Genomic DNA, 27,960 nt, shown 5'->3' with positions numbered 1-27,960 from the left:
CTAACTTTTGATGAAAATTTTGTATTATTATTGGTATGGCCGTGCTATGGTAAAGTATCAATTTGACTGTATCAATCAAATCAATTATTATTTATACTAAGCTAAGATGTACAGTGTGTGAATCAGAATGCATATCACATCAGCAAAAATTCCCATTAACTTTACAACATAGTTTCCATTGGTGCAGTTCCCACAGAGAGGGAGAATAGTCTTTAGAGAGAGTGTTTGATATCCACCACAACCTCCCAGGTTAGGTTCCCAGGGAGATTAGGACTCACAAAATTCCACAGGACCTCCTGCACAGCATGAACAATAAGTTATGGCTTCTATCCAAGTATCCCGGGATCACTGTGTATTCTTGGGGGAGGAAAAGGATTTCAGAAGACAAATAGTGAATAGTGAAGCAAAGAAAATTTTTTATATCAGAATCTCATAAGCCGTGTGTCTCTGTGAGACATAAAAGGAGAGAAAGTGAGAGAGAGGTATATGTGTGTGTGTGAGAGAGACTGAAGGTCACAGAGGGGTGCGTGTGTGTGTGTGCGTGCGTGTGTGTGTGTGTGTAAGAGAGAGAAAGATGGAGAGACAGAGAGACAGATAGAGGCAGAGAACTAAAGGAACTGCAAAGCAGCCAAACTGCCAAAATGGGATGCAGGTAACTCCAAGGAAAGAAATGCACCCCATAAAATAAAGGGAAACAATAACACAATCTGACTACACAACTCAGAGGCAAGATGGAGAGTGCATGCAAGCCTCTCAAGCTTCTGATATTACGTGATTTTTTTTCAAGTCGCCCCATCTTGGGGTCCATTGCTAGGGTGTTGTCCAGGAGTAACTGCTGCTAATTTGTGTCTTGATGGATCACTGATGGGCTTAGAACTGTATTTGACTTGATGAAATTCACGTGAATTTATTGTCAAGGGCTGTTCCCCATCCTGCATAATCCATATGAACACATGGTTATACCCTTTCTTCCAGCTCAGGCTATGTGAAAGTTCCCAGGGTTTCCTGGAAAAAATTTACAACTAATCATTACATTTTACTAATACTGATTAGCTCTATTAAATAAAGTGTATTTCCCCATGGTATACCAGTGTTGGAAGAAAGCAAACTTCTTAATATAACTAGGGATATAACACAAGTAAGTGAATTATTTCATAAATGTGATGGAGAATATTATGATATGTTACAGGTGGTCACTTTCCTAAAGACAAAAAAAACCTAGATTATTGCAGTTTATCTCTACAGCTTTTCACTTAGAGGGTTTTTAATATTGAACATCAAATTTTTAAAAATTAGAATAATAGTGATATGCAGGAGAATATACTTCAGAAAATCATATACTTTCTTTAGGTAATGAAGTCATAAAGATATTCTCAAGTGAGAACCTTTATTAGATGCTGACAAGTCTCAGATGCTACTTTACAATCTCTTTTATTGAAGACATCTTGAGGGTTATAAACCTTCTAGATCAGAGTCTCATAAGCCTTGCATAAGGCAGTTATGATTAAAAACCATGTGAAAACCTCCCAATTCTCTTTGGCAAGCGCCAAAGAGTAACCTGCTTGCCTGGTATTGGAACGAGTTTTAATAAGATACTGGTTTATTATAAAGGCCAGAAGTAAAGGAGATAGTAATTTTATCCACAGGAGGATAAAATTATAGAAACAAGACTGGGAATCCCAAAAGAAATGGAGAAAATGAGAATATCATAGCTTTTCAAGAAACTGCAGGGTTAGTGACAATATAAATACTTTCAAGCAAGGGGGAATAAATTTCTATCCTGATCATGAGGTTCTGTGATCAGGAAGCATGATTAAAAGACTGCAAAGGCTAGTTTCTCTCTTTTTCTAAAATGTTTTTCTTTTAGTGAAGCAAAAGATTTTTATTGAAAGAAATTTAGAGAGATGTGAGGGGAAAGAACAAAAAGAGATGTGTTCAAGAGAGAGCCCGGGCTTTTCTCTAGGATAAAGTTAAGGCTAGATTCAAATGATTTCAGACACCAATAGTGAATGGACTGAAGAGAGAATACGGGTCCCAAACAAAAAAAAAATGTGCCTTTCTTAAGAATGAAAATAACTGAAAGACTGGTCATTGCGTGGAAATGAAAACAACAGTCAACTTTTTTAAAGTACTGAAAATATCTATGACTGCTATCAACTTCAGAAGTTTTTCCTAATTAACTCAGCCTAGAAAAGTCCCTTACCTTTTGAGTTTCAATTATTGTTCTCATGGCTATCATTCCGCCTTCCATGGAATATAGAATGACAATAACCCCCAAATCCCCGCTTTGTAAAGTATTTTAGGCTCAGAAGCTGTCAGAAACATTTTACTAAGTGACTTTGGAAGGTCGACAAGCAGAGCAAGCCACTCTACAAAACACCAAGCCAGTGGTTGACACTCCTTTTTATATAATGGGTGGCCAACAAAAGCCCTTCTAGGCAGGAATGAGGAAAACACAAAAAGATTAAGTTCACTGACTGTTCATTTACATTTTAAATAGTAAACATCATGCATGAGCTATCATTATGTCCTGGGCCACCATGTTTTATAAGCTTATAAAACTCCCTAAAGAATATTTCATTAACCTTGAAAGGCATATAAACCTACAGATTATGCTTTGTATTTGTAAAAACAACAGAAAAGCATATCTGAATTATCTCTTAAGTCCAAGTGTGTTAGGGAATTTAGGAGGAGGGTGCTTCATTGAAATGCACAAAGTATAGAGAAATGCAATTTGAATTGGGCCTTTTATTTTAATCCAACCAGTTCATGTTGAAACAACAAACCGAAACACCCCCTTTCAGTCACAAGTTATTATATGCATTTAAAAACAGATGCTACTTACTATAATGCCACGAAATAAGCCTAGATCTAAGTAAATGACTCACAGCTTTTCTCTAATTAAAGAGAAGTCCCCCCTCCAAAGGGGACTCCTGCCTAATCGCACATTCTACTTTGAAAGAGACGGCGGGAATTTTTCAGGTTCTGTGTTGTACCCAAATTATGTGGAACATTATTAGCAGATTAGCAAGAGGTAAGTGCAGTTCCTGTGTATAGCACTAAGTGGATTAAATTAGATGGCCTCATGTCACAGAATTTATGCTACTGCATAGCAACCTGGGAGACAAGGTGAAAAAAAGTACTTAGAGGGCTCAGCAGTATAGCTCTTGCCTTGCAATTATGAGACCCTAAGCTCAGTCCCGGAGACCACACACACGCACCTCATATTCAAAGAAAATCTATAGTCTAGAGTATGAGTTGGGCATAGCTAAGCTGTATAATAAAGGTACTCTAAAATACCATTATGGTCAACAAATAAAAACACATTTTCTCTCACTAACTAGGTTCAAAGAAGCCAGGGACATTGTGTGCTCTGCATGTAGGAGTCAATGCATTTGTCCCCTGAGAACCACTGAGAGGTATTTCTCAGAGCATGGAGCTGGCAGGAACTCTTGATCACTACTGGTGGGACCAGCAAAACAAACTAGATACATAGAGAGCACTGCGCATAGAGTGATTCTTATTGCATTAAGTTATTCAGAGACCCGGGTTCTTTGTAACATTTCCCATCATTTTGTCTTCATATTAATGATAAAACCAGTTCACTGACACAATTGCTTTTTGTCCTTCAGAAAAGCGGAAATTAGGCGCAGGATACAGAGCTTTGTCATTAAGGGAACTGACTAGGAAATCACACGAGTCACTATATACTTTACATGCATTGACTTGATCTCAGTCAGATGGTCGTATCTCCTTATAAGGAAGTTAGGAAATATAATTTGAGTAGCTGAGTAGCCAAGTGCCCAACTAAAGCTTTGGGGATATAGTCCTAAAAGTAAGAATAATAACAGATACTGTGAGGGCTGGAGCGATAGCACAGCAGGTAGGGCGTTTGCCTTGCACGCAGCCAACCTGGGTTCGATTCCTCTGCCCCTCTTGGAGAGCCCTGCAAGCGACTGAGAGTATCTAACCCGCACGGCAAAACCTGGCAAGCTACCAGTGATGTATTTCATATGCCAAAAAGAGTAACAACAAGTCTCACAATTTGTTGTGAGATGTTACTGGTGCCCGCTCGAGCAAGTCGATGAACAAAGGGAGGACAGTGCTACAGTGCTACTGTGAGACATTTCACAGAATATCTGTCTCAAGAGATATTAGAAGGAGTTTGGAGAGGACAAATTATGCACAAAAAGATGGCTACAATATACCAACAGGACCTGTTTTCAAAGTACTTTTGTAAGTTGATGTGGATATGTCAACCCCTTTCACCACTGCAACATTCCTTTCTTCTGCATTTAATTCTGATTTTCTTCTACTCCTTTCCGCACTCACATACAAAGTGTTGCATTTCCCTCTATAGTTTTATTTCTTTCTTTCTGCTGCTTGTGATAGTAAAGGACTAAGGAATTTGCTGATCACTGACACAAATATCTGAATGTTTCTCTTTTTGTTTTATGGGTTTGTGTGAAGGCCACACCCAGCTATACTAAGGGCTTACTACTGGCTCTATGCTCAGGGATCACTCCTGGTGGGCTTGGGGGGCTATACAAAATGCCAAGGACAGAACATGGGTTGTGTCTCATGCAAGGCAAGCAACCTATCTGCTATACTATCTTTCTAGTTCTATTGTCTATGTATTTCAGTGGCTATTTTAATTAATATCATATGTTACTATTAAAATTTTGCTCTCAAAATGAGAGTCTCTGAATGAATAATAAAATTCCACAATAGTTGAACTATGTATATTAGTGGATATTTCAATTAATCTTGTATGTTACTATTAAAATTTTGCTCTTAAAATAAGTCTCTGAAAGGATGATAAAATTCCACAATAGTTAAATGAATCAATAAAGGATTTTTCAGTGTCTGTATAATTAAAATAAAAATAATGGATATCTCTTATTTTTATGATACAATCACAAATACTTAAGAATGCTAAGTCCTCTTCAATAAAAATTTTAAAATTCTTACGTTACTAAATAAAATCCACTTGGTAGATGACTCAAAACAATTTTAGAAATCAATAAAATTATACACAGGTCTAATGTGTTTGGCAAAAAGCCAAACACAAGTACCCTCCATCCACTCTTCAAGTAAGAGGCAAAAATGACCCTTTTCCTTTTCTTTATTATCACTAAGAGATTTCTGATAATTTTTCTGAGAAAATCCATTGGGGATGGGAGTTGGCAGTTGAATTTTTCCTCTGAGTAATCTCAACATTCAGGTGCACTATCACACATTCCAAAGTGAAGTTGGTGCACAGCATCAGAAACTGATGTTTGATACTTCCTCTTCTTCAATATGGTATCCATTAGGCATTCTAGATATTAGAGACTTTTTTATATCACCTAGATAGAAGGTAGTCATCAAGACCTACAATCCTGTTAGGATACTCTGAACCACGCAAACAATGCACAATAATGTATTCATTTTTTGATGCCATTTCAAGTGCATGAAATTTCCTGTTTTTAATGGATTTCCTTGTTTTTTTTTTAAAAAATGATTTTGGGGCCATATCTGACAGTGCTCAAGGCTTACTCCTGGCTGTATGCTCAGGGATTAGTCCTGGTGGACTCAGGGACTATGTGTAGTGCCAGGGATTGAACCCTGATCAATCCCATGCCAGGCAAGAGCCCTACCGGCTATGCTATCACTCCAGCCCCAGCAAGTCCAATCCATTGTGAAGGACCCCTGTCACTGACATGCTTCATCTCGTTGATTTGGAAAATATTCTCAACCACTTATCTAAATATCAGTATGCAGATCACTGGTTCCTGAAAGACATAATCTAGTCCAACATGATGCATGAACTACAAGGCATCACTAATAGAGAAGTTTGAGCCCTGTGCTCATAATAATAACTGCTGTTAGTGAGAATTCACTCACTATAGGTACTTCAGATGTACACTGATTCAATTAAATCCAAGTTATTTGAAGCAATGTAAACACTCTTGATTCATTGGTTAGACAAGTAAGTTTATTGCTCTTAAAAGGTGCAAACATATTATAAGGTAGTATAAAAGAAAATATTTTTATAAATTTTTATAAATGCTGCTGATGAATTGTAGTTAGTTCACTTCAGAGTGCATATCATATTTTACTGCCATTTTGTTCCCTGACATTTGAGCAGACATTGTTTTATCCTGTAGGAATAACATCCTCGACTCTGAGCTTAAAATAATCTATAATTCTCATTCTTGTTTTTTGAAATCCATAGATAAATATTGTATTTCTAAAGAACTATGTGTGGTTAGGTAGTGAGAAATATTATCTATATTAATACTATAGGCCTTGATATTTATGCAAAATATCTTAAGGGGGGGAGAGGAGTGGGTAGAAAGAAGGAGGAGAAAGATGCAGAGACAGTTAGATAGAGAAGATGAAGAGAGGGAAAGATTTTTCATTTCTCAATAAAGCTTTCTGGAAGAGAAGACATTAAATGTAACTAGTGACTAAATATGAATATGTTATATGAACCACTTGGCTTTGGCAAAAAAAAAAAAATTATCCGTACCATGACCATAGAGTAATTTTAATGTGCATGATTAATGGTGCAAATGAAATTGAAATCCCCTTCTATTCAACATCTCATTTAAGAACAAAATGCTCACAATTTCCTAATCCCAGTAACTAAGATCTCTGGATGCTGATGCTTTTTAATTAGGAGAGAAAATTTTCGTTTAATTAAAAAACTTGAAAGAATTTTTTTTTCACTAGGTTAGAGAGTGTCCTCTAGTGGAGAATCTCTGCTCTCAGCAGTTTTAGAAAGAGTCAAACGGTACACAATCAGGAGTTTTCACTAAATAGCAAGTGGGACTATTGCTGACTGAACCCACCAGTAGAAGGAAAAATGTATTCTTTTCCCTTGAAGGGCCCTTCTCATCCTGGCCTACTTGAAAGCCTTCATATGACAAGCATTGTTCTCCTTTTATATAGCAAATGATTTTTTATGATCAATTTTAGAGTACTTCCTCCTGAACCTGGGAAGATTGAGCTGACACAACACCTTCTGGCCAAAAAGCCAGCAGAAGCATTTAGTGCAATTTACTGAGGCTTTTACGGATATCAACTTGAGGCAGCAAGAATACCATTATCCTTAGTACTCCAGCCCTAGCTGACTGATAATATCGAATGCATGAGGCTCCTTGGGTCATTGCTTAATTTTTTCTGTTATTATTTGAAAGAAAACCAACAAAATGGAGAGGAACCTAAATTAATGTGTCTCACATCCCATAACTTGTGCAATTCTAATGCTAATTGTGCTATTGCTTGACTATCGGAGATGACGTATGGAGACTGTTATTTTTTTAATACCTAAATGGAGGACAATGAGGAAAAGCTCTCTGATTGAATATGTGAATGACTTGCTAGGATGGCCTTACCAGAAACTGCATGTTACAGCAAATTAGAGAAAGGGACATAAAAAAGATGGATAGCTTTTCTTGATAACAAGTTAGTTTGGAGTTAAAGAGAGCAAAGATAAATTATATTGCTGATTCTTATATTTGAAAAAAGAGTAAGAGGATTAAGAAGAGTGTTTTTGAAAGCCATCAGTACTGCAACAGAATCAAAGGCATCTGTGTGTAAATACTTTTCTTATTTTAATGGCTATGATGAGCAATGAGCCGAGGATTACATTACTGCTAGCAGATAATTTTCAGGAAAATGTACAATCATCACTCTCATACTAGAAGAGCTAGGAGAAGGAACGCGTTAAAGAAACTTTTGCTCATATAATATGAAGGGACAAGGATGATGTTCGAACTGGTTCAAAGGTAGAGTCAAAATAGCAGATTTGTATGAATAAAATAACAGTAAGATGAATTCAAAGTGGAGACAAAAATAATCTTTCTTAGGGCTGGAGTGATGATAGCACATGGGGTAGGGCACTTGCCTTGCTCTCTGCTAACCCCGGATTTGATCTCCAGCATCCCACATGGTCCCCTGAGCACCGCCAGGAGTGATTCCTGAGCACAGAGCCAGAAGTAACCCCTGAGCATCGCCAGTTGCATTCCAAAAATCAAAAGAAAATAAAAGATCTTTTTCTGGGTTATAGGGAGGCACTAAGCAAGCAGAGGCAGAAGGAAGCCAATTAAATCACTAACTGGCAGAGAAAAATTTTCATATACTCACCTAATTGATAAAGAGTAGAAAAACAGTTCAAAGACAGTAACTAGGCTAGAAATCAGTAACACAGAAAGGCACATAACAGGTAAGTGAATTTCTTTCCACTGAAACTTACCTTTTCTCTAGCTTCCTTTGATAAGAGAGTAAGTGTGTGTCTACAGCCTGGTCTTTGACCCAGGGGTGCCTGCTAGTTCTTGTCTACTCCAGTGACTTTATACCCAATACTGTCATTATTATGAACCCTTTTCCTCTTCCAGGCTTCCTGTCCTTACTCTCTACTTAAGGGCTCTGCCCAAATGGTTTTCAACTTGGTATATTTTCTGTTCCACTTTAAACAATGTTCAGTGTGTGTGTGTGTGTGTGTGTGTGTGTGTGTGTGTGTGTGTGTGTATGTATGTGTGGCAGGTGGGGAGAGGGAAGGGATAAAAAGGAAGATAAATTTTTCCAGACAGCTCACTGCTTCACTTACGTGAAAATCTTGTGGGAGCGCTTGTTAAGAATGAAAATACATAGCAGTGAGATAGCTCAATGGGTTGGAGCATATGCTCTACATGCAGGAGACCCAGGTTTCATCCCTGGTACCACATGGTCTCCCCAAGACTAGTGGGAAGACCCCTTTTCAAAAAAGAAAAGAATCCCTGCAATCTTCCATACTTCCATAGGTTAAATCTTTATGACAACAGGTTTGAGACTTACTATCTTAAGAAAACTTAAGGGGAAAATTCAGTGCATGAAGCCATACTCATGTATATAAAATAATATTGTAGCACATAGGTAGTATAAAATAACTATCAGAAAGTTTGTGGAAATATTCAGGAAGAAACAGCTACTAGTAGCACTAGGTTGGAAAACTGTAACATTTTGTCTAGTTGCTCACAAAATTTGGCTAAAATTGTTCTGTATGACTGAAATACAATCATGAACAGCTTTGTAATGGTCGATCTCAGAGTGATTCTATAAAAAGTTTTTTTAAAAAGAATAAAATAAAAATCATTCTCAAGTTGAATATCAGGGGTATTTGTTTATGAATCAGGCTGGAGCGATAGCACAGCGGGTAGGGCGTTCACCTTACAAGCGGCCAACATGGCTGACCCGAGTTCGATTCCTCCACCCCTCTCGGAGAGCCCGGCAAGCTACCGAGAGTATTCGATATGCCAAACACAGTAACAACAAAGTCTCCAATGGAGACGTTACTGGGCCCGCTCGAGCAAATCGACAATCAACGGGAGGGCCTTTACCTTGTCTATGAATGATCTTTGTAGGTACTATGTTAAGTATTATTTTATTGTTTCTCCTTTTGAATTGAAACAACATACATTAGATAATCACAGTAAAGAAATTCATATTAGTGTATTACTTTCATTTTGTGCTATAACCTTTACTAATTACATATAATTACATATTAAAATCCCTATCTAAACTTATTTTCAAATTTTGATTCAAATAAATTTTATACATATTTATAAAAGTATTCCTTCTATATAGAATATCTGATTTTTAACAATATTTGTTAGTTTTTTATATCATAGAAAACTAAATTTTGTTTCCATATCATAATTTGATTATCATAATACATTGGTTGATGAGAATTCATTGCTTGTTGTTAACTTCTGATCCTCATAATAAAGTCTAATGAGTTATGTTTCTGCCTGAGAGACAGACATCATGTTATTTTTATTGTTTTTAAAATACATTTTTTCAGATGATAAATGTCATTTGTCAAATAAAAATAATCATGAGAAATAATAAGTGTCTTGCATTGAATATAGGAGAAGAGCTATCTGTTCCAGGTAGTAATTTCGTTTCCTTTGGGAACATATGAGAAGAGAGGTTAAAGTAACTTTAATTTTAAAGGAATCTCTATGCTTTTTTCCATAATGTCTATCAATTAACATTTCTCATCAACAGTGTAAAAAGATATCTCTTGGTCCATATTCTTGCCAACTTATCGTTTTCTTACAATATCCATCTTAATAGGCTAACTGAATACAGGGAATAAACTATAATATCATACAATAGAATATTATTTAGCTATAAAAAAGGAACAAATATCATTATGTGATCAAACATGGATGCATTCCCAAAACTTTGTCACTGTCACTGTTCTCCCGTTGTTCATCGATTTGCTCGAGCGGGCCCAGTAATGTCTCCATTGGAGACTTTGTTATTACTGTGTTTGGCATATCGAATACATCACGGGTAACTTGCCAGGCTCTGCCGGGTGGGCGAGATACTCTCAGTAGCTTGCTGGGCTCTCCGAGAGGGGCGGAGAAATCGAACTCGGGTCAGCCATGTTAGCTGCATGCAAGGCAAACGCCCTACCGCTGTGCTATAGCTCCAGCCCAAAACTTTAAGTGGAGCAAAAAAGAGATGCAAAAGAAACCATTAATCTAGAAAAACAATAGGCTGTACATGGTTGATTCTATTTATTACAGATGTCCAGAATAGGTAAATGCATGGAGAGAGAAAGTAAAAGTAGGTCAGTGGTTGACAAGCACGGGGAGGGGGGGGGGTTGAGAGGAAAGAACAAATGACTTTATTGTCATTAAAAGGTTTAGGGTTTAGTTTGGGGATGCTGAAAGGATGGCAAAGTTTGACGGTGTTGTTGGTTGCAAAATTTTGTCACTATATTGAAATCCAGTGTATAGGTAAATATGTGAGTTACATCTCAAGAACGCTATTAAAAGCATGTGTTGTGCCTTCTAAAACTAGTTTTATACCGGGTGGTTGTTGTCAAATATTTACCAACAATTGATTCCACAAGTATATTTCTGACATAAAAAGTGGTTGAGGGTGAAACTAGTCAACTTTATTTGATTACCAATGATATATGTGAATTCTTTAGTGAATCAGATTATAGTTTTGGCATACTAGAGGAGTATTTTTGATGTTCTGCTGTTACAAATATAACAGCAATATAACATAATATTTAAATTTTTCTGCATCATTCACATTTCCCCTCTTTGTCTTAAGTACAGACAATCAACAAAATGATAAATCACAGCCTTATTTGGCAATTTGGGGGGTAAACACATCCATTATGGATGACTTCAAGCTACTAATAAAATATCATGAGCCTGCAATTGGGAAGAGATGTGGAAGTGTCAGGCACTATTATATAGGATATTTAAAACATACTGCGTTTCACAACCTGCTTAGAGAATTTCTGTAAAACCAGAATGAACTCCCACTAGCAGGTTCGAAGTCACAAAAAATATCTGAATGAGGAGGTTCTGAATTTGCAATGTTGAGGCCAGTTCCCATGATAAATTTGGCCTATTGAGAAATAGGTGAAAATGAGAATTTGAAGCCAAAAGCATTATGTCAAAAGGCCCAAGAATATAAAATATATTGTCGATGGATATTCTAAAAGTCAGGGGCTAAAAACCTAATTGTAACCAGCATGCTCTGCTTCATCAGCCTAAAGCTTAAACACAATCCTAACTTTTTTACTGTCTAAATACCGACTGTCATTCATATCCTAAATAAAATTTCCTAGTTCTATTCTGTCCCTGGTAATCGCTACCTGTCCTTACTGGGTGAAAGTACTTCAGCTCTCTCTAGGTCTCATGCTGTCCCGTGATTTCTGTCAACTTCTGCTTCCTATTCAATCTGAGGTGAAGGGATGAACTAGCGCTGTATTTCTATTTTTAAGCACAGCTAATACACACTTGGGCCCAAGGTCACAGCTCTCTGACACGTGTGTGATTGGCCATTTCCCAGATGAAAACTACTAGGTGGACACAATTTTACTTCCCGAACACTTAGGCAGTGGGCCTCAGGTGTGAGCCTGACTTCATCAGGCCTCTTAGGATAGACTTAACTAGGCTCCTAGTGGCTTTTTCTGCGTCCATAACCACGTGTAAAAAGATTAGTGCCTTTTCCTCAGCCCACAGATAGGCATCATTATGAGAAAACGCTCAAAGGTCTCTTCAGGAACAGAGCTCTGCTCAAGTTGACATTTTGTCCTGATTGTACTCAGACACAACTGGGAGCTTCTCAGGTTCTCCCTCCCTTTCTCACTATTGCTTCCCTCCCTCTGTCCATATGTCTGTTATTCTGTCTCTCTCTCACAGATATTTGTAAATATTGAAAAGAAAAATATTTTTCCTACCTTGTCTGTTTTTCTATTACATCTCTGCTTTGAGATACTGTCTCCTACTGCATCAATAAAACACACAGTATTCTCTTTGGGATAGCAGCATCATTATTAACACTTACATTGTATCCTTTTAAGAAACTGCTGTGTGAGAACAATCCAGTGTTTGACTTGACTATTCCTTATGTGATTCCAAATTATCATGAAATGGACAGTACTTAATTCACTCTGATCTGGCTTTAGTTTTGCATGTATCGAGAGTGACCTTAAAACAACAATAGGGAGCCACACCTGGAGGTTGTCAGGAGCTACTCGAAGTTCTGTGCCTGGGAGTTGCTCAGGTCTCCACATGCCGTACCAGAGATCAAACCAGGGAGTCCAACATGCAAATCATGTGCTAAGCCTATTGAGCTTGCCCTCTGGCGAGCAGAGCTGGCTGGAGAGTAACTTCTTAAGAATGAAGAAGTGGTTAAATCAGTCCTCTAACTTGAAACATTTCCCTCATTTAAAATTGCTATTCAATGTCAATCTCAAATCTTCAACACAGCCTCCAAAGGAAGGATAGGCGCTCTCATTGCCGTGGCCTCATCAGTGATTTATTCTCCTCTGAATCCTCCTCCCATTCTCATCTCTAGGTACATATGAGCTTTAGTCACTCTGAAGCTAATTAGTTCCTTCAAATTCCCTAACTTTCTTATGCATGCCCTTTCTCCTCTGGCTAGATAGAGTATGTTCTGTTTTTTCCTTCTATCATCTTTTATTCCTTCCATAAACTCCATTTTCTAACCCATAAGATGCCCAACTTAAGTCTGGTAGATATTTTCCAATGTTCTCCCAGAGCATCGCAGATACCCACAGCACTGGAGTATGAAGCAGGCTAGGGACTCAATGCCCAAGTGAGCAAAGATGACTGCTTAAGCAAACTAATTCCTACATAGGTGCAAGAGCCATTTTCTAAATGTGGCAATACAAAGCCTGCAGCTGAGCAAAATGAGGAATTGGGTAATAGAAATTTACTTAAAAGACAGATTCTGTAAATTATTAATACACACATTTTTGAACTCTATAATATATGTTGATTCTGGTGGCTTGTGATGTTAATCATCACACCATGTAGTAGTTTGACATTTACTGTTGAATTCATAACTACCTTGGCACTGTAAAATGTAGTTCAGTTACAGAGAAGCCAGTGCATTTATAGAAATATAAAAGTAAAGAATATTGGATTTTATGGGGCTGTAGAGATTGCAGCAGGTAGGGTGCTTGCTTTGTCTGTGGCAGTCTCAGGTTTGGTCCTTAGCACTGTGTACGGTCTCCTGAATACAACCAGGAGTGATCCCTGAGCACAGAGATAGCAGTAAGCCGTAAACACAGTCAGGTTGACCCCAAACCCTCAAATACCCACACTGATAAAATACTGGATTTTTAATTGTTTTGTATGATTAGAGGAAACTTTGGAGTGAGTGGTTGATTACCTATTGGACTCAATATGTTTGCAAATATTCAGGGAGCTGGAGAGATAGTACAGCAGGTAGGACATTTTTCTTGCATGTTGTCGACCCCGATTCAATCTTCAGCACCTTATAAGGTCCTCTAAGCCCTACCATGAGTGATCCCAGAGTGCAGAGCCAGAAGTAAGCCCTGAGCACCTCCAGGTGTGACTCTCAAAACAAACCAAATATCAAACAAGTAAATATTCCCCGAGGGGGTTATGTTTAATATTATTTATTTATTAAAATATTAATGAAATATTTTGTGCTAAAAATTATTAACAAAGGACAGTACTTGAAGCTTCATTTCTTAAAAGCTTGTAGCCATTTTTGAGTCAATAATCAAGGCTATTGTATACAGAATCAAAGTCCACGAGGAATCCTGACTGGAAGATCATGCAACATAAACACAGATAAACCAAAAGGTGATGGCCCTATGAAGTCATATTAAAAATACTAGAAAATAATTTATTCATGAGTGATTTTTATACAATGGACATAATTAAGATAATGCTATTACTTTCAACCAGTAAAACTTCTGCTAGGTTTCTTGGATAATAGGACTTTTATCTAGTATACTTTGTGGGGCCATAGAGTCTCTCTAAGCCTTTCTATGCATTTGTATGTAGAATCACTTATGTGAAATTTATTCACTACTAACTCATAGCTTAGCTCTTAAAGATACAGGCTTTTTTCATTGTAGTTTATGAAAGAGGGTTACAGTGGGTTTAAGTTTAGAGTATTCATGTGCCAAGATATAGCAAACCACATCGCTGAAGTACCTATGACCCTCCACCCCTGTCCCTATGTCAGCTCTGATCAGTTCTTCCATCTTCCAGCTCCACATCATCTGTGGATTGATGGTTATGGCTTTAATGCATACTAGCACCTCATCTAACAACCACAAACATGCCCTATAGTCTCCCCTTATTCATGTGCATTATTTCCAGTCCACTTCATCATTCTCGGCACACCCCTCCCCAGCACCAAATCTGGTAGTCTTCCTGAAAATTTTCCTCTACTCTTTCAGGTCACAGAGCTCTCAAGTTCCTATATAATTTTCCTAGGATTTCATCAAACTGAAAAAACTTATTTCAGTTGCCAATAAACAGGTTTCTAGATCCTAATTTACAGTTCTTCATAGAACCTTTCCTTGAAAGTCCCCTTGGTGACTCGAAGCTGCACTAGGCCCTTTAAGGTTCCTACCATTTTCTGTCTCTAGTTTGAAGCAGCAATATAGTAAAACTAGAATGTTCAGGAATATTTCCATTCTCTACATCAGACTGAGGCACGGGAAAAAATAAGTGTTTGTAAAGTGGCATAACCTATCCAGAAATAAACCTTACTTTCTGCAGGCATTCAATTCATCTCCACAATTTTTTGAAGTCAGAGACACTGGACACTCATGGTAACTTGTAGTTATCCTATTTGCATTCATCATTATGGGTTTCTTCTAAGAAGCATATCACATATCAAAAGGAGCTAATTACCAGAGAGTATCATTAATTTTACATCTAACAAAAATCTCAAATATTTATTCTCATGAATTGTTTAGTAATTTGCATTACTATCTTAGCAAGTGTTGGTTTTCTTTAGTTACAAAATTATTCCTTATGTAGTAAAAATATTTAATAATACTTGGGATTATGGGCTGGAGCGATAGCACAGTGGGTAGGGAGTTTGCCTTGCACGCAGCAGACCCGGGTTTGATTCCTACATCCCTCTCAGAAAGCCCAGAAAGCTGCCGAGAGTATCCTGCCTGCACGGCAAAGCCTGGCAAGCTACCTGTGACATATTTGATATGCCAAAAGCAGTAACAAGTCTCACAAGGAGACGTTACTGGTGCCCACTCAAGCAAATCTATGAACAACAGGAGGACAGTGCTACAGTGCTACAATACTGGGAAATATATCCTAGGCTTATAGTTCCTTTACATTCCCACTAAAAGAATTCTTTCTTTTTCTGTTACCTACCTTCAGGGTTGAGAAACTCCTACCTGCCTATATCACTGTATCATTATCAACGTTACCCTATAATATCATGCTTTAAGAAAAGCAAATAACCTTTTTAATATCTTTTCCAATAAATCATAACCTCAATCTAATCATGTGAAAGCATCAGTCGAAGCTAAATGCAAGAACCTTCTATAAAATAACTGACCAGTCTAATTCAAAATCTTAGAAGTAACTATTATTCCATTAAACAAACTGTCAGAAACATACAATATAAATTTGACAAAGATTGAAAACATATTATTTTAGAAAGATGTTTCATTAAATCAATGAAGTGATCAAATGCCAGTTTCCCTGATATAAGAGTATACAAACAATTTTATAATACATTTCCATCACTTCTCTCCACAGGCGACTCGGCTAATCTAACCTGCAGAGCATTCTTTGGGTACAGTGGAGATGTCAGCCCTTTAATTTACTGGATGAAAGGAGAAAAGTTTATCGAAGATCTGGATGAAACTCGAGTCTGGGAAAGTGATATTAGGTAAAATTATGTTTTTCTTTTTAACTGGTAGAGTCAAGATTTATATGCTCTATTAGCAAATAAAATGTGAGCTAAAAGAGAAGATGGGCTTTCTTGGTCTCAATGTTATAATAAAAAATCCCACAATATTTAATGACAAAGAGGTAAACACTGTTAAGAGAGATACTATGGAAATACAAAACATGAACATTATTTTCAAAGAAGTTAAGAGAAATATAAAAGGTTTTCACTTAAGGAACATATTTAGTGTGAGACAAAAAAAACCAAACTATGGAAAATGTGATTTTGTGGTTTTTGTTTATAAGAATTCTTCTTTTGAGAAAAAATATCAACAAATTACTAGGAATCAACGAACAAAATGTCTGTCATTTCTTTTTAGATGTTTTCACTTATTTGAGTTATTATCTACAAAACACTTGACAGGAATGATTAAAGGACACACAAAATGTTTTTATCATCTGTTTTAGTTTGACTTTAAGATCTAAATATTTATATAATGGGAACGATAGAGGACAACTACTAAAAATGTCGACAATTTTAAGGGCTTAATTCTCAAACTTCTTTGTGAAAAATAATCAAATTTACTTAAAGAATTAAGGTATTCTCTTATCACTAAAATCTAGCTTCAGCCTACTTAATTTTACTCATGAAAATGAAGATAGTAACAATAAATCATAAGTGAATCAAAATGCTTATATTTGTAAATACTCTCCCATCCAAAGGTTGCATCTTTTTATATATGTATGTATGTATCTATCTATCTATCTATCGATCTATCTATGCATATATATTCTTTATGTATTTGCATCCAGCAAGGCAGAGCCTGGCAAGCTCCCCATGGTATATTTGATATGCCAAAAACAGTAACAATAACAGGTCTCATTCCCTTGACCCTGAAAGAGCCTCCAATCATTGGGAAAGATGAGTAAGGAGAGGCTGCTAAAATCTCAGGGCTGGGACGAATAGAGACATTACTGGCGCCCGCTCGAGTAAATCGATGAACAATGGTATGAGAGTGAAACAGTGATATATTTGCATATATGATATATTTTCCCTGTGTGGCAATAAAGACACAAGAACATTACATTCCCATTGAGCTCCGAAATGGAAAGCTGGGTAATTCCCCAACACAAACTAAAATGTTCATTTACCATTATCCATATTTAAAACTTTAATTTTATCTTAAGATACTATAGTTTTAGACAACAAACTTAACTTTCTCCCTCTATCTGTTTGTGGATGCTTAAGGAAGTTTCTATAAAAAGTTCTTTTTTAATCAATCCTCCATTAGAAAGTATTCTACAATGATAAGCCCCCCAAAAGGTTGGAGGTTGGATATGAAAACATTGACACTTCTCATATATTCTGAATAATTTCTAAAATGGCTGACAGAGAGGTTAGTGAGCATTTACAATTCATTCTAAATATCAGAATTACACTTTATGAGGACACTTATTCTACCGATTTATAGTTTCCTATTTCTTTAAAATAGGCAAATGATTTACATCATTAAAAAAATAAGGTTGGAGATTTCTACTGAAATGTCAAAATAATCTCAAAGATTTTCTTTTTTTAATTAACCTGAAATATAATTAGTCCTCCATCCTAAGACATTATTATAATTTTTATCTCACCATTATATATTTCTTCTTAAAGGAAAAGCAATTTATAAACTTTTCTTCAAGGTCACTCTCACCTCTTTATTATGACAGTGTGATTGTCCTGCTAAGAGAGATAATTAACTGCAACTTCATTAGCATCTACAAAGACAAGCTTCCTCATTAGAAGTGAAGAAGGAAAGGGCATGATATAATTTAATTAAGATAGCATCAATCCATAGCCAAATTTGAAACACAGATGCTGTAGGTATTTTTCACCTCAGATTTAGATTCATCAGGTTTTTTCATTCTTTTTCATGTACATGTATGTTTATGTGGGATTTGGGGGTTTTATTTTGTTTTATATTTTAGGATTCTTAAGGATCATCTTGGGGAGCAGGAAGTTTCCATCTCATTAATTGTAGACTCTGTAGAAGAAGGCGACTTGGGAAATTACTCCTGTTATGTTGAAAATGGAAATGGACGTCGACATGCCAGTGTTCTCCTTCACAAACGGGGTGAGTGTGACCTTTCAAACATGACTGGCCAATGGAACAGAATGGGTGGGAAATGAATCAGAAGAAAATTCAAATCTGGCCCTATACACAAAAGTACTTAAAATAAAATAATCACATTAGCATGAAGACCATCAGCAAGAGAGTGCAGGGGTCACCAGATCAGGGTACTCAAGTTTGAATTCCTACCTCTGCTTTAATGAGACCACCTACATAAATTAATCACTGTACTGAACTTCCCTCCACTTCAGTTTCCTAATATATGACATGGGGAAAATGATAGTATCAACCTTTCGTTGTTTATTAACGATGAAAGGATACAAGCTATATGAAGAGCTTAACACAGAGCAGAGCTTGCACATGGAACGTATTTCATTAAATGGTATTCATGATGTTAGAAACAGAGAAACCCATTTAAAATAACCAGAATATTTTAATTCAAAGATTATATTCCTTGCTGAAAGGTTGTTTCATTAGTAGATGAACCATCAATGACAGATTCCCCATTGCAGCACTTCTGACACATTTTTCAGCCTTGAATAACTTCCACATGTGTAATATCCTCCCGTGAGTAATAATAATGCATTAAAGAAATATTATTCAGTTATTATCCATTAATAACAATTCAAGTAACATAGGCTATGGTTCAGTGCAACCATCTGTTATACTAAATCCAATTCCTCAGCAACTCCAACATCTTATCCATAGGGTTAAATATGTTTATAAATATCCATTATGTTGTTTCAAGTTAGAGATCATTATGAACCTTGAGACTTGCTTTTGAGTTGGTGAAAGTTTTCATATATCTATTACTTGGGAATGATGTATTTTTTTCTTCAAATAATGTTGTGAAAATTTACTATTGTTTGGGAAAGGAACACTTGATCCCTTTGCAAATATGTGAAGATTTTAATTTCATAGCTTGTGTTTAATCCTTATCTCTTTGAGCTTAAGAAAAGAGAAAATTGAAAATTGTTTTCTCTCCCACAACATGTTGTTGGCTGTTAGATTCCCCATGAATGTTGTTACTGAAAGCTAGTCAAATAAAAACTCATGCTAAGATGACTTCAATATTAAGATGTTTGATTTTTGTGAGACGTGAACAGAGAGGAAAGGAAAGCTGCACACCTAGCAGTGTGATGGGCTCTTCTGTCACTTACTGTATATGTTCAGTACACGAAGGGATTTAAACTAGAAATATTGATACATATAAAATAACCAGCATAGTTTCTCAGGGTGGGAAACAGCTTCAAAATTATGAAACCAAACTGACTATGTAATATCTTACCAAGATATCCATCATTAATATTCCCTCTCAAGAAAGTCTTTTCTATCTTTGTAAAAACTATTAGAAAGCATTTCATTATTTACAGTGCCTACTTCATGCCAAGAGGAATGGGAGGTAGAGAAAAAATAAAGATTATTAAGCGTGAATACCGAGAGAAGAATGGTATAAGATATGAACACATGTACTTTAATACAGTCTGTAAACATGAACAAATTTCTATGTTGTGCCCATACTATATCAGATACTTATCATGTGCCAAAGTATTCTAGACTTGGGGCTATAACAATAGTAAAGTAAGTAGGGCATTTTCCTTGCACAGGGCCAACTCATGTTCAATCCCTCACACCCCATATGGACCCCTGAGCCCACCAGGAAGGATTCCCCCAGCATAGAGCCAGGAGTAAGTTCTGAACACTACCGTATGTTTCCCCAAGCAAACAAAGAACAACCAAAAATAACAAAAAAAAACCCCAAAGTATTCTAGATTCATAAATGTGCTTTAAGATGGATTGTATTGGAGCTGGATAGATAGCACACCAGGTAAGTCACTTGTCTTATATGCAGCAAACCAGGTTCAATCCCTGGCACTGTATATTGTTCCCTGAGCAGTGCCAGGAGTGATCTCTGAACAGAGAACCAGGAGTAAGCCCTGAGAAAATCCAGGTGTTGCCCACAATAAACAGAAACTTGACAATAAAATAAGGCTGTTAGAAAAGCACACGTGTTCAAAAATCAGTTAACATAATTCACCTACGTAACAAACTAAAAGAAAAAAAATCACCTCAATAGATGCAAAACCCCCAAATACGTTGACTTTTTTTTAAATATTTGGAAGAGGGAAGTGCTGCAATCTGCATTTTACCTTAAAAAGATGTTCCAGCAATTCAACAACATCCAGCATTAATTTCTGGTTTGTAAAAGACTTCTAGCAAACTTGGACTGGAAGGGCCCTTCATTATTTTGATAAAGGCATTGGCATTTGACAGTATATTTCATAATTAAAGTGTTTATTTTCTTGGAAACCATTTCTATTTCCCTGTCTTTTTCTTCCTCCAAGTTCTAAACATTCTATTTCTTTTCCCATAGACGGTCCTTCAAAAACAGGTAACAGTCACCCTGATCTTTCCGAATTATTATTTCCCTAATCTTAATAAGTAGTTCCTTTTCTTCTGTTTTTCTCTATGTGGACAAAATATTTCACTATTATGGTTACCCTCTTGTGTTTTTGGTGGGAGGACGGTAGTTTAGGGGCCATATCAGGCAATAATTATGAGTTACGCCTGGCTCTGCACTCAGGAATCACTCAGGAATCACCTTGGCAGGGCTCAATGGATCTAACTCAGGTTGGCTGCGTGCATGGCAATCACTCTCTGACCCCCTCTCCCACATGTTTTAATTAGTGTAAATATTCGTCAAGTAGAAAGACGTAGAGAGAAGATAAAGGGCACATATACAAATCTTTTAACTTAGACAATATGTACTGCTCTTTAGGATGATGTAGGATTGACAGTAATGGTAATAAAGAGAGGAAGAAAAATGAATTCTAATCTAAGGGGTTAAAACTATCAAAACTCACTTCTTGCAGACTAGAACAAGTAAGGAAGGGTCAAAAACCTCTCAAGCTATTTTCAGCATGGGTAGCCTAAGGTTACAAAATTTTCCCAGACTACTAAAACAAATCACTGAAGAATCAAGGGTACTTGAAAAAAACTTTCCTAAAACTGTTTCCCTAAATATGAAAAAAATGTGACTAATACTTAAATCTCCCACAATAGTTTTTCAAATGTGGAGTTTTACCGCCAGTACCTTCTTCTTAGCAAAATAAAAACACTAAGAGACCAAAAGTACTCCAAAAGACCTTTAATAGATGGAATACAATGGATGCAATCCCCTGCTATTAAGGCACTCCTTCTTTTGTTTCCTGATCATCTTTTCACCACTGTTACTTCTCACTTCTGGGGAAAAGAAAGACCTTTCTTTAACATTTGGCATAATTGCAAGTCGACCAGTCCTTCAAGAATAGGAAGGTTAGGGCTCAGTACCTGTAACATGACAGTTTGGGGTTTTTGTCAGTCCCCCAAAGAATCAAACTGCTGTCACATTAGCAATTCTGTAATTTCATGTGAGTTGCTATATTACTCAGAAGACAAAAGCTCAGAGAAGGAACCGGAAGCTGTCACTAACAATTATATTTTTGCCATTGAATCATAAATCCCTTAACTTATTTTACAGACCTTCATGGTTTTTCTTTTTAAAACCTCCCTAGATAAATCTTTAGAAGTATTTGATGAATATGGGTTTCATGAGCCACAAATTGTTCATTCTCCTGACGGATAAACTTGCTAGGAGATATCTTTACCAAAGTCACTGAAGAGTTTTTTCTCTTTCACTGATCATTATTGTTGACATCATCAAAATGATGTCAGAGCCCGCGATCAGTGAATGAAATCCTTAAGACATTGCTTATATGTATATCATGGATCTTCAATGCCAAGAGACTATTACAATAAATAGTTCAGCTTGGATTGGGCTAGATTCTGGATGACCTATTGTCTTTCAAAATATCTTAATCCCACAAAATCTGGTTGAAAATTTAATGGGAAACTTGATGACATAAAAATCTTAAGAATTAAAATTAAGAATATTTAATATTTGGTTTGAAGAGAGAATAAATCAGGTAAAGCAGTTGGCTTGCATGTGGCAGACCGGGGTTTGAACCCCGGCACCACCTATGGTTTTCTAAGCACCACCCGACTGGTCTTTTACCACAGAGCAAGGGATAAGCCCTAAGCACAGCCATGTGTGTCCCCAAAATCCAAAACAAAATAAATCAATAAAGAATAATCAAAGTTGTTTATTCTTGAAGCCACAGAGGGAAGGTACTTGGACAGTTAAGATCTTGGAAAAACTGCAATATATTTCATATATTTCATATTTCATAAACTATACAGATAATGAGATTGTGCAGTGAGAGAGGAAAAGTGAAGGAAAGAGGCGTGGGGCCATATTATTCTGTATTTGCACTGTTCTTTATCCCTCACTCTAGTTCTTGACCTGACAAGTTCCAAATTCAGATTCTTGATTTTAAAAGAACCTAGACACATTTTTGATGGGGTAGGGAGGTCCACACCTTCCAGTGCTCAAGAACTACTCCTGGTTCTAGATTCGGGGTTACTTCTGGCAGTGTTCAGAGCACCATGTGGTGCGGGGAAATTGAACTCAGTCTCCAGCATGCAAAGTCTGCATCCAGCGCCTGGAGCCAACTCTCCAGCCCACAGTTCGCAGACGCATTGACAACTGTTATTTCTTGTTTACCTTATTGTGATAGCACAGCGGTAGGGCATTTGCCTTGCATGCAGCCAACATGGCCGACCCGAGTTCGATTCCTCCGCCCCTCTCGGAGAGCCCGGAAAGCTACCGAGAGTATTCAATATGCCAGACACAGTAACAACAAAGTCTCCAATGGAGACGTTACTGGGCCCGCTCGAGCAAAATCGATGATCAACGGGAGGGCCTTTACTTTTTACTTTACTTTACCTTATTGCGATAGCACAGCGGGTAGGGCGTTCGCCTTACAAGCGGCCAACATGGCCAACCTGAGTTCGATTCCTCCACCCCTCTCGGAGAGCCCGGCAAGCTACCGAGAGTATTTGATATGCCAAACACAGTAACAACAAAGTCTCCAATGGAGACGTTACTGGGCCCGCTCGAGCAAATCGACGATCAACGGGAGGGCCTTTACCTTTACCTTACCTTTACCTTATTGTCCATGGGGCTGGAGCGATAGCACAGCGGTAGGGCGTTTGCCTTGCATGCAGCCAACATGGTCGACCCGAGTTCGATTCCTCCGCCCCTCTCGGAGAGCCCAGCAAGCTACGGAGAGTATCTCGCCTGCATGGCAGAGCCTGGCAAGCTCCCTGTGACGTATTCGATATGCCAGACACAGTAACAACAAAGTCTCCAATGGAGACGTTACTGGGCCCGCTCGAGCAAATCGATGAACAACGGGAGGGCCTTATTGTCCATATGTCATTGAAATCCAGGTTTAAGACTGAATTTGCACTCAGGCACCTTTGTTTCCATATCTCATTTCTAGTGCCTGACTCCACATGCATCCCACACTGACCTTTGATTTTCCTCGAAAGCCTCACCATTCCTATTTTCTCCATTTCTTATGTTTTCCATGTCCACCATACAGAAGTTCCCAGGTGAATACCCTGCAACACTGGGCTCTGACCTCAGCTTTAGCCACCCCAACACCCATTTGTCAGACCGAAATTTCAGCTTTACCCTACTGCCCATACCCTAACTCACAATGTGGAAGTATGAGTATGTTTATGCTTAGAGCATATCAGTGATGGTTAAGAGTGTGCAATCTAAAGCAAAGCTTTCTGCTCAATACCAACTATTTCTTATATCAAATTATTCCTCTAACCTTCAAATTTCTCTTCTAGAAAATAGGAATAATAAACCATGCAAAGCACAGTTCTGATGAAATAAATTAGCATATGTCAATGCTTATCGCTATGTCTGACACATTTGTCACCCAGTAAATGATTAGTAGGTATTGCATGATTACTTCATTCCAACTATGTAACATCTGGATAATTTAGAATGCAGAGCTGGCACCATTGTACAGCGGGTAGGGTGCTTGTCTTGTACATGGCTCACCTCGGTTTGGTCCCCAGCACCCCATATGGTCCTCTATGCCCTTCCAGGAGTGATGCCTGAGTACAGAGCTAGGAATAAGCCTTGAGCAACACTAAGTTTGGCCACAAAACAAAAACAAAAACAAAAAAAACAGCAATAATGTGTTACATTAAAAACTCCTTCATAGCTAATTTGTCGTTCATTAAAGCAGAGAATGTTAGCTTTGGCAATTTTAGTCTGTTGATTCTGTATTTGAAGTTATACTAAATTTAGTTTGGTTTGACTATGCTTGACCTGGAGCGATAGCACAGTGGGTAGGGCGTTTGCCTTAAATGCAGCCAACCCGGGTAACCTGGGTTCAATTCCCCCACCCCTCTCGGAGACCCCTGCAAGCTAACAAGAGTATCTCACCCATATGGCAAAGCCTCGCAAGCTCCTCGTGACATATTTTATATGCCAAACACAGTAACAACAAGTCTCGCAATGGAGACATTACTGGGCTCCCTCGAGTAAATCGATGAACAACAGGAGAACAGTGATACAGTGCTTGAATAAGCTATCCTAATAGAAGATATTTTTTTCATGTATTCATGCATATAGTAATAATGTTAAGAACCTACTCTATATCTGGCATCTATTAATCAGAATCAATATAATTTGGAATGTCACCACCTCCTTTTAAAATTGCATTGATATCAAGCAGTCACATTCTAGCAAGTGTTAGGCTTTGAAACTGTCACATTAAAGGAATGCTCATTAACCAGCCTGTTCTAAATGGTTATGTTTAGATATATTGATTACAATAATATAGCAATTCATTCATCATGAAGTAGTTTGGGAACTGGCAAAGTATCTTGCTGAAATACTAGCACTACTTAATAATGATGAACATCTAGGTTTTCTCTATTTCCCCTCAAACCCATTTTAATTCTTATGTACATGCACATGCATCCTCAAAAGAATGCAATCAATAGAAATTAGACTTGCTCAGTAAACTCTCCAGTCCTCGAAATATCTTTAGTAATATAATTAACGTGCACAGTATTTGGAATGCATTCTTTTAAAACCAGATGGATTTAGACCCAGTGGATTCCTTGTCTCTTCTTGCAATGAATTATTTTTATAATATATGTCCCTGTCCTTGTTAGTATTTTCCTGGGCCCATTTGTTTACAGAGAGATGCAGTCAAGCCATTGTCACTGTCCGTCACTGTCCATCCATTGTTCATTGATTTGCTTGAGTGGGCACCAGTAACGTCTCTATTGTGAAACTTGTTGTTACCGTTTTTGGCATAAAAATACATCACAAGTAGCTTGCCAGGCTTTTCCGTGCAGGTTAGATACTCTCAGTAGCTTGCAGGGCTCTCCATGAGGGGCGGAGGAATCGAACCCAGGTTGGCCGCATGCAAGGCAAACACCCTACCCACTGTGCTATTGCTCCAGTTAAGCCATAATATTCTTTAACTCTTTCTCAGAGCTCACCGTTTGTCATATTTGCTGATTTTACAATATGGAGAAATCAGACTTCGTCTAGATAGCAAAACATCCTTACTACCTTTATGACAGCATTTCCTTGAAAAGTCAAATTAAAAGTGCATGAAAGTGTTAATTTCACTGAGTCCTGGCTTATACAATGTCAAACTATTAACAAACTTTTGAATCATGTTGTTGTAATATCTCTACATCAGAGCTAATCAGTTTAACAAATACTTAGATAAGATTTAACACAGGGACACGGGGGCAGTCTTCTGCTCTTTTGTGGTGGTATTGAGGTCAGGTAACTGTACACCAACACCATAAATGTCAACACCATTGTAATCACATCACCTTACCTATATATTGAAAACTTTTTTCTACCCACCCAATTTTTGTCTTCTAGCTTCCAACATATATTCCTGTTTCCCTCTTGCTCAATTATGTAAGAAATGAAACAACAAATCCCACTTCCTTTCTTTCCCTTGATAATCAATGCCAAAACAAATGTATACTTGTAGACTATTATTAATGCAAGGATCACAAATTGTCAGATACTAGCGATTTTTTTTTATTTTTCAAGTTCTTGATATGGATATTCCAACAAAGAGATTGGACTACCACAAAGATTACAGGCATTATAACCATTAGAATTACTTTCTCACGACACAGAACATATGATTTAAGTAAGATTAACTACACTTAATTGTTGTCTCAACATTGTAATACCTTTTAGAAGATCCTGTGATCCCACATTTTCCTTATCAATGACAGCATGAAGATTTATAATTAGCATAATTTTGCCTTTAAGTCAGTTTGGTCACTCAGTTTTCTTCACTGCAAACTAAAATATCCAAGCTTCAATTTAGTTAGGAAACAAGACGGCCACTCTTGGCTAATTAGCTTATTTCTCAGTTAATAAGAAACAAGGAGATGATCCTGAACCAAGCCAAGACTATGAATCAAGAATGGCACACTCTTCAGGTTTTATCATTTTCTGCAAAACCAATCAGGGATACCAAAGTTCTTAATATTTAATTATATACCCATGGATATAATCAATGAATTTCTTGTTTCATTTTATTCTACAAATATTTCCCTAACTATATGTTAAATTGTTGATAAAGATCCTTAACTAGTACATAACACTAGCATATGACTCAATATAGATAACCCATTTCACAAATCGATGAAAGGGATGATTAAATGTATTGAATAATATAAGCTTTGTCCACTATAGGGTTTCTCATTATTGTCACTATCGACACTTTCTGCCGGGTAATTCTTAATTGTAATGGAGCTGCTCTATGTAATGTTTAGCTGTATTCCCAGCCATAACTGACAATACCTTCCCCACATGTGGTAATTTAAAATGTCTTCAGAGATTGTCAAGTGTGCCCAAGAAGGAGAAATTTCCAACAACTGAGAACCACAGACTTATAATATGGACATAAGAAAGACATGTATTTCATTTTGAAAACTCTGTGATTACACCTGACATAATTGGAAGATCAACAGGATGGGTGTTCCTTATTCCATAGGAATTGACAACAATTAGGTCCCTGTATTTCTGCTCTTGGATAGTCAGCTATAAATCCTCAGAATAATGTTATGCAACCTTCTTGTTACTACTGTTGTTGTTTTGTTAAAATATTTACAGTAAACAATTACCTAATGAATTATTTTAAAAAGTGATTCTAATTCATTGATCTGGACGAAGACATGGATTTTGAACAAGTTTATTTTCAGCATTGGTGATGCTAGTCTAAGGACTTACTGCAATTGGCACATCAAGGTCTTTTCCTAGACAATCAACCCTTTAATAGCTGGTAGGCAGCATCTAGCTTCCTGCATTCACAGTTCCCATGAGACAGAAATGAAAGAGTAGCATAGCCAGTCAGTGGGACTATTTCCAACTAATTGCCTCATTCCTTTTACATGGTCAACACCTCTGAACTTATTTGAACATTATTACATTGCCCATACACTCTACTCTTAATGAGGTTATTTGCTTCATGTATTCAATGAACCCAATTGTATAGAACACAATGGCTACTTAGAAATGTCTCAGAGAGCACTCTCTTCAAGTATTAAATGATTAACCTGTAAGTGAAGAGTCCTTATTGTTGAACTCAGGTCTGTGATATCTCATTTTTAAAAATAAGAATTCAGGGCCCAGAGTTACAATAGAGAGGGAGCTTGCTTTGAATGGGACCTACTCGGGT

The 27,960-nt window shown here is 37.2% G+C and overlaps 1 protein-coding gene across 2 annotated transcripts in view; it reads left to right on the top strand.

Annotated features, from left to right (window-relative positions):
* The window catches only part of IL1RAPL1 (interleukin 1 receptor accessory protein like 1), a 1,428,491-nt gene that overhangs the window by 1,362,862 nt on the left and 37,669 nt on the right, over window positions 1-27,960 (top strand). For both annotated transcript variants that reach the window (XM_056131181.1, XM_056131180.1), the window contains 2 exons: window positions 16,080-16,212; window positions 18,183-18,328. In XM_056131181.1, coding sequence (XP_055987156.1) covers window positions 16,080-16,212; window positions 18,183-18,328 — 279 coding nt within the window. The remainder of the gene's footprint in view (window positions 1-16,079; window positions 16,213-18,182; window positions 18,329-27,960) is intronic.

The sequence above is a fragment of the Sorex fumeus genome, unplaced genomic scaffold, assembly GCF_029834395.1.
Source record: "Sorex fumeus unplaced genomic scaffold, SorFum_2.1 ptg000086l, whole genome shotgun sequence".
Taxonomy (NCBI): domain Eukaryota; kingdom Metazoa; phylum Chordata; class Mammalia; order Eulipotyphla; family Soricidae; genus Sorex; species Sorex fumeus.
This window is presented reverse-complemented; position numbering and strand designations above follow the sequence as displayed.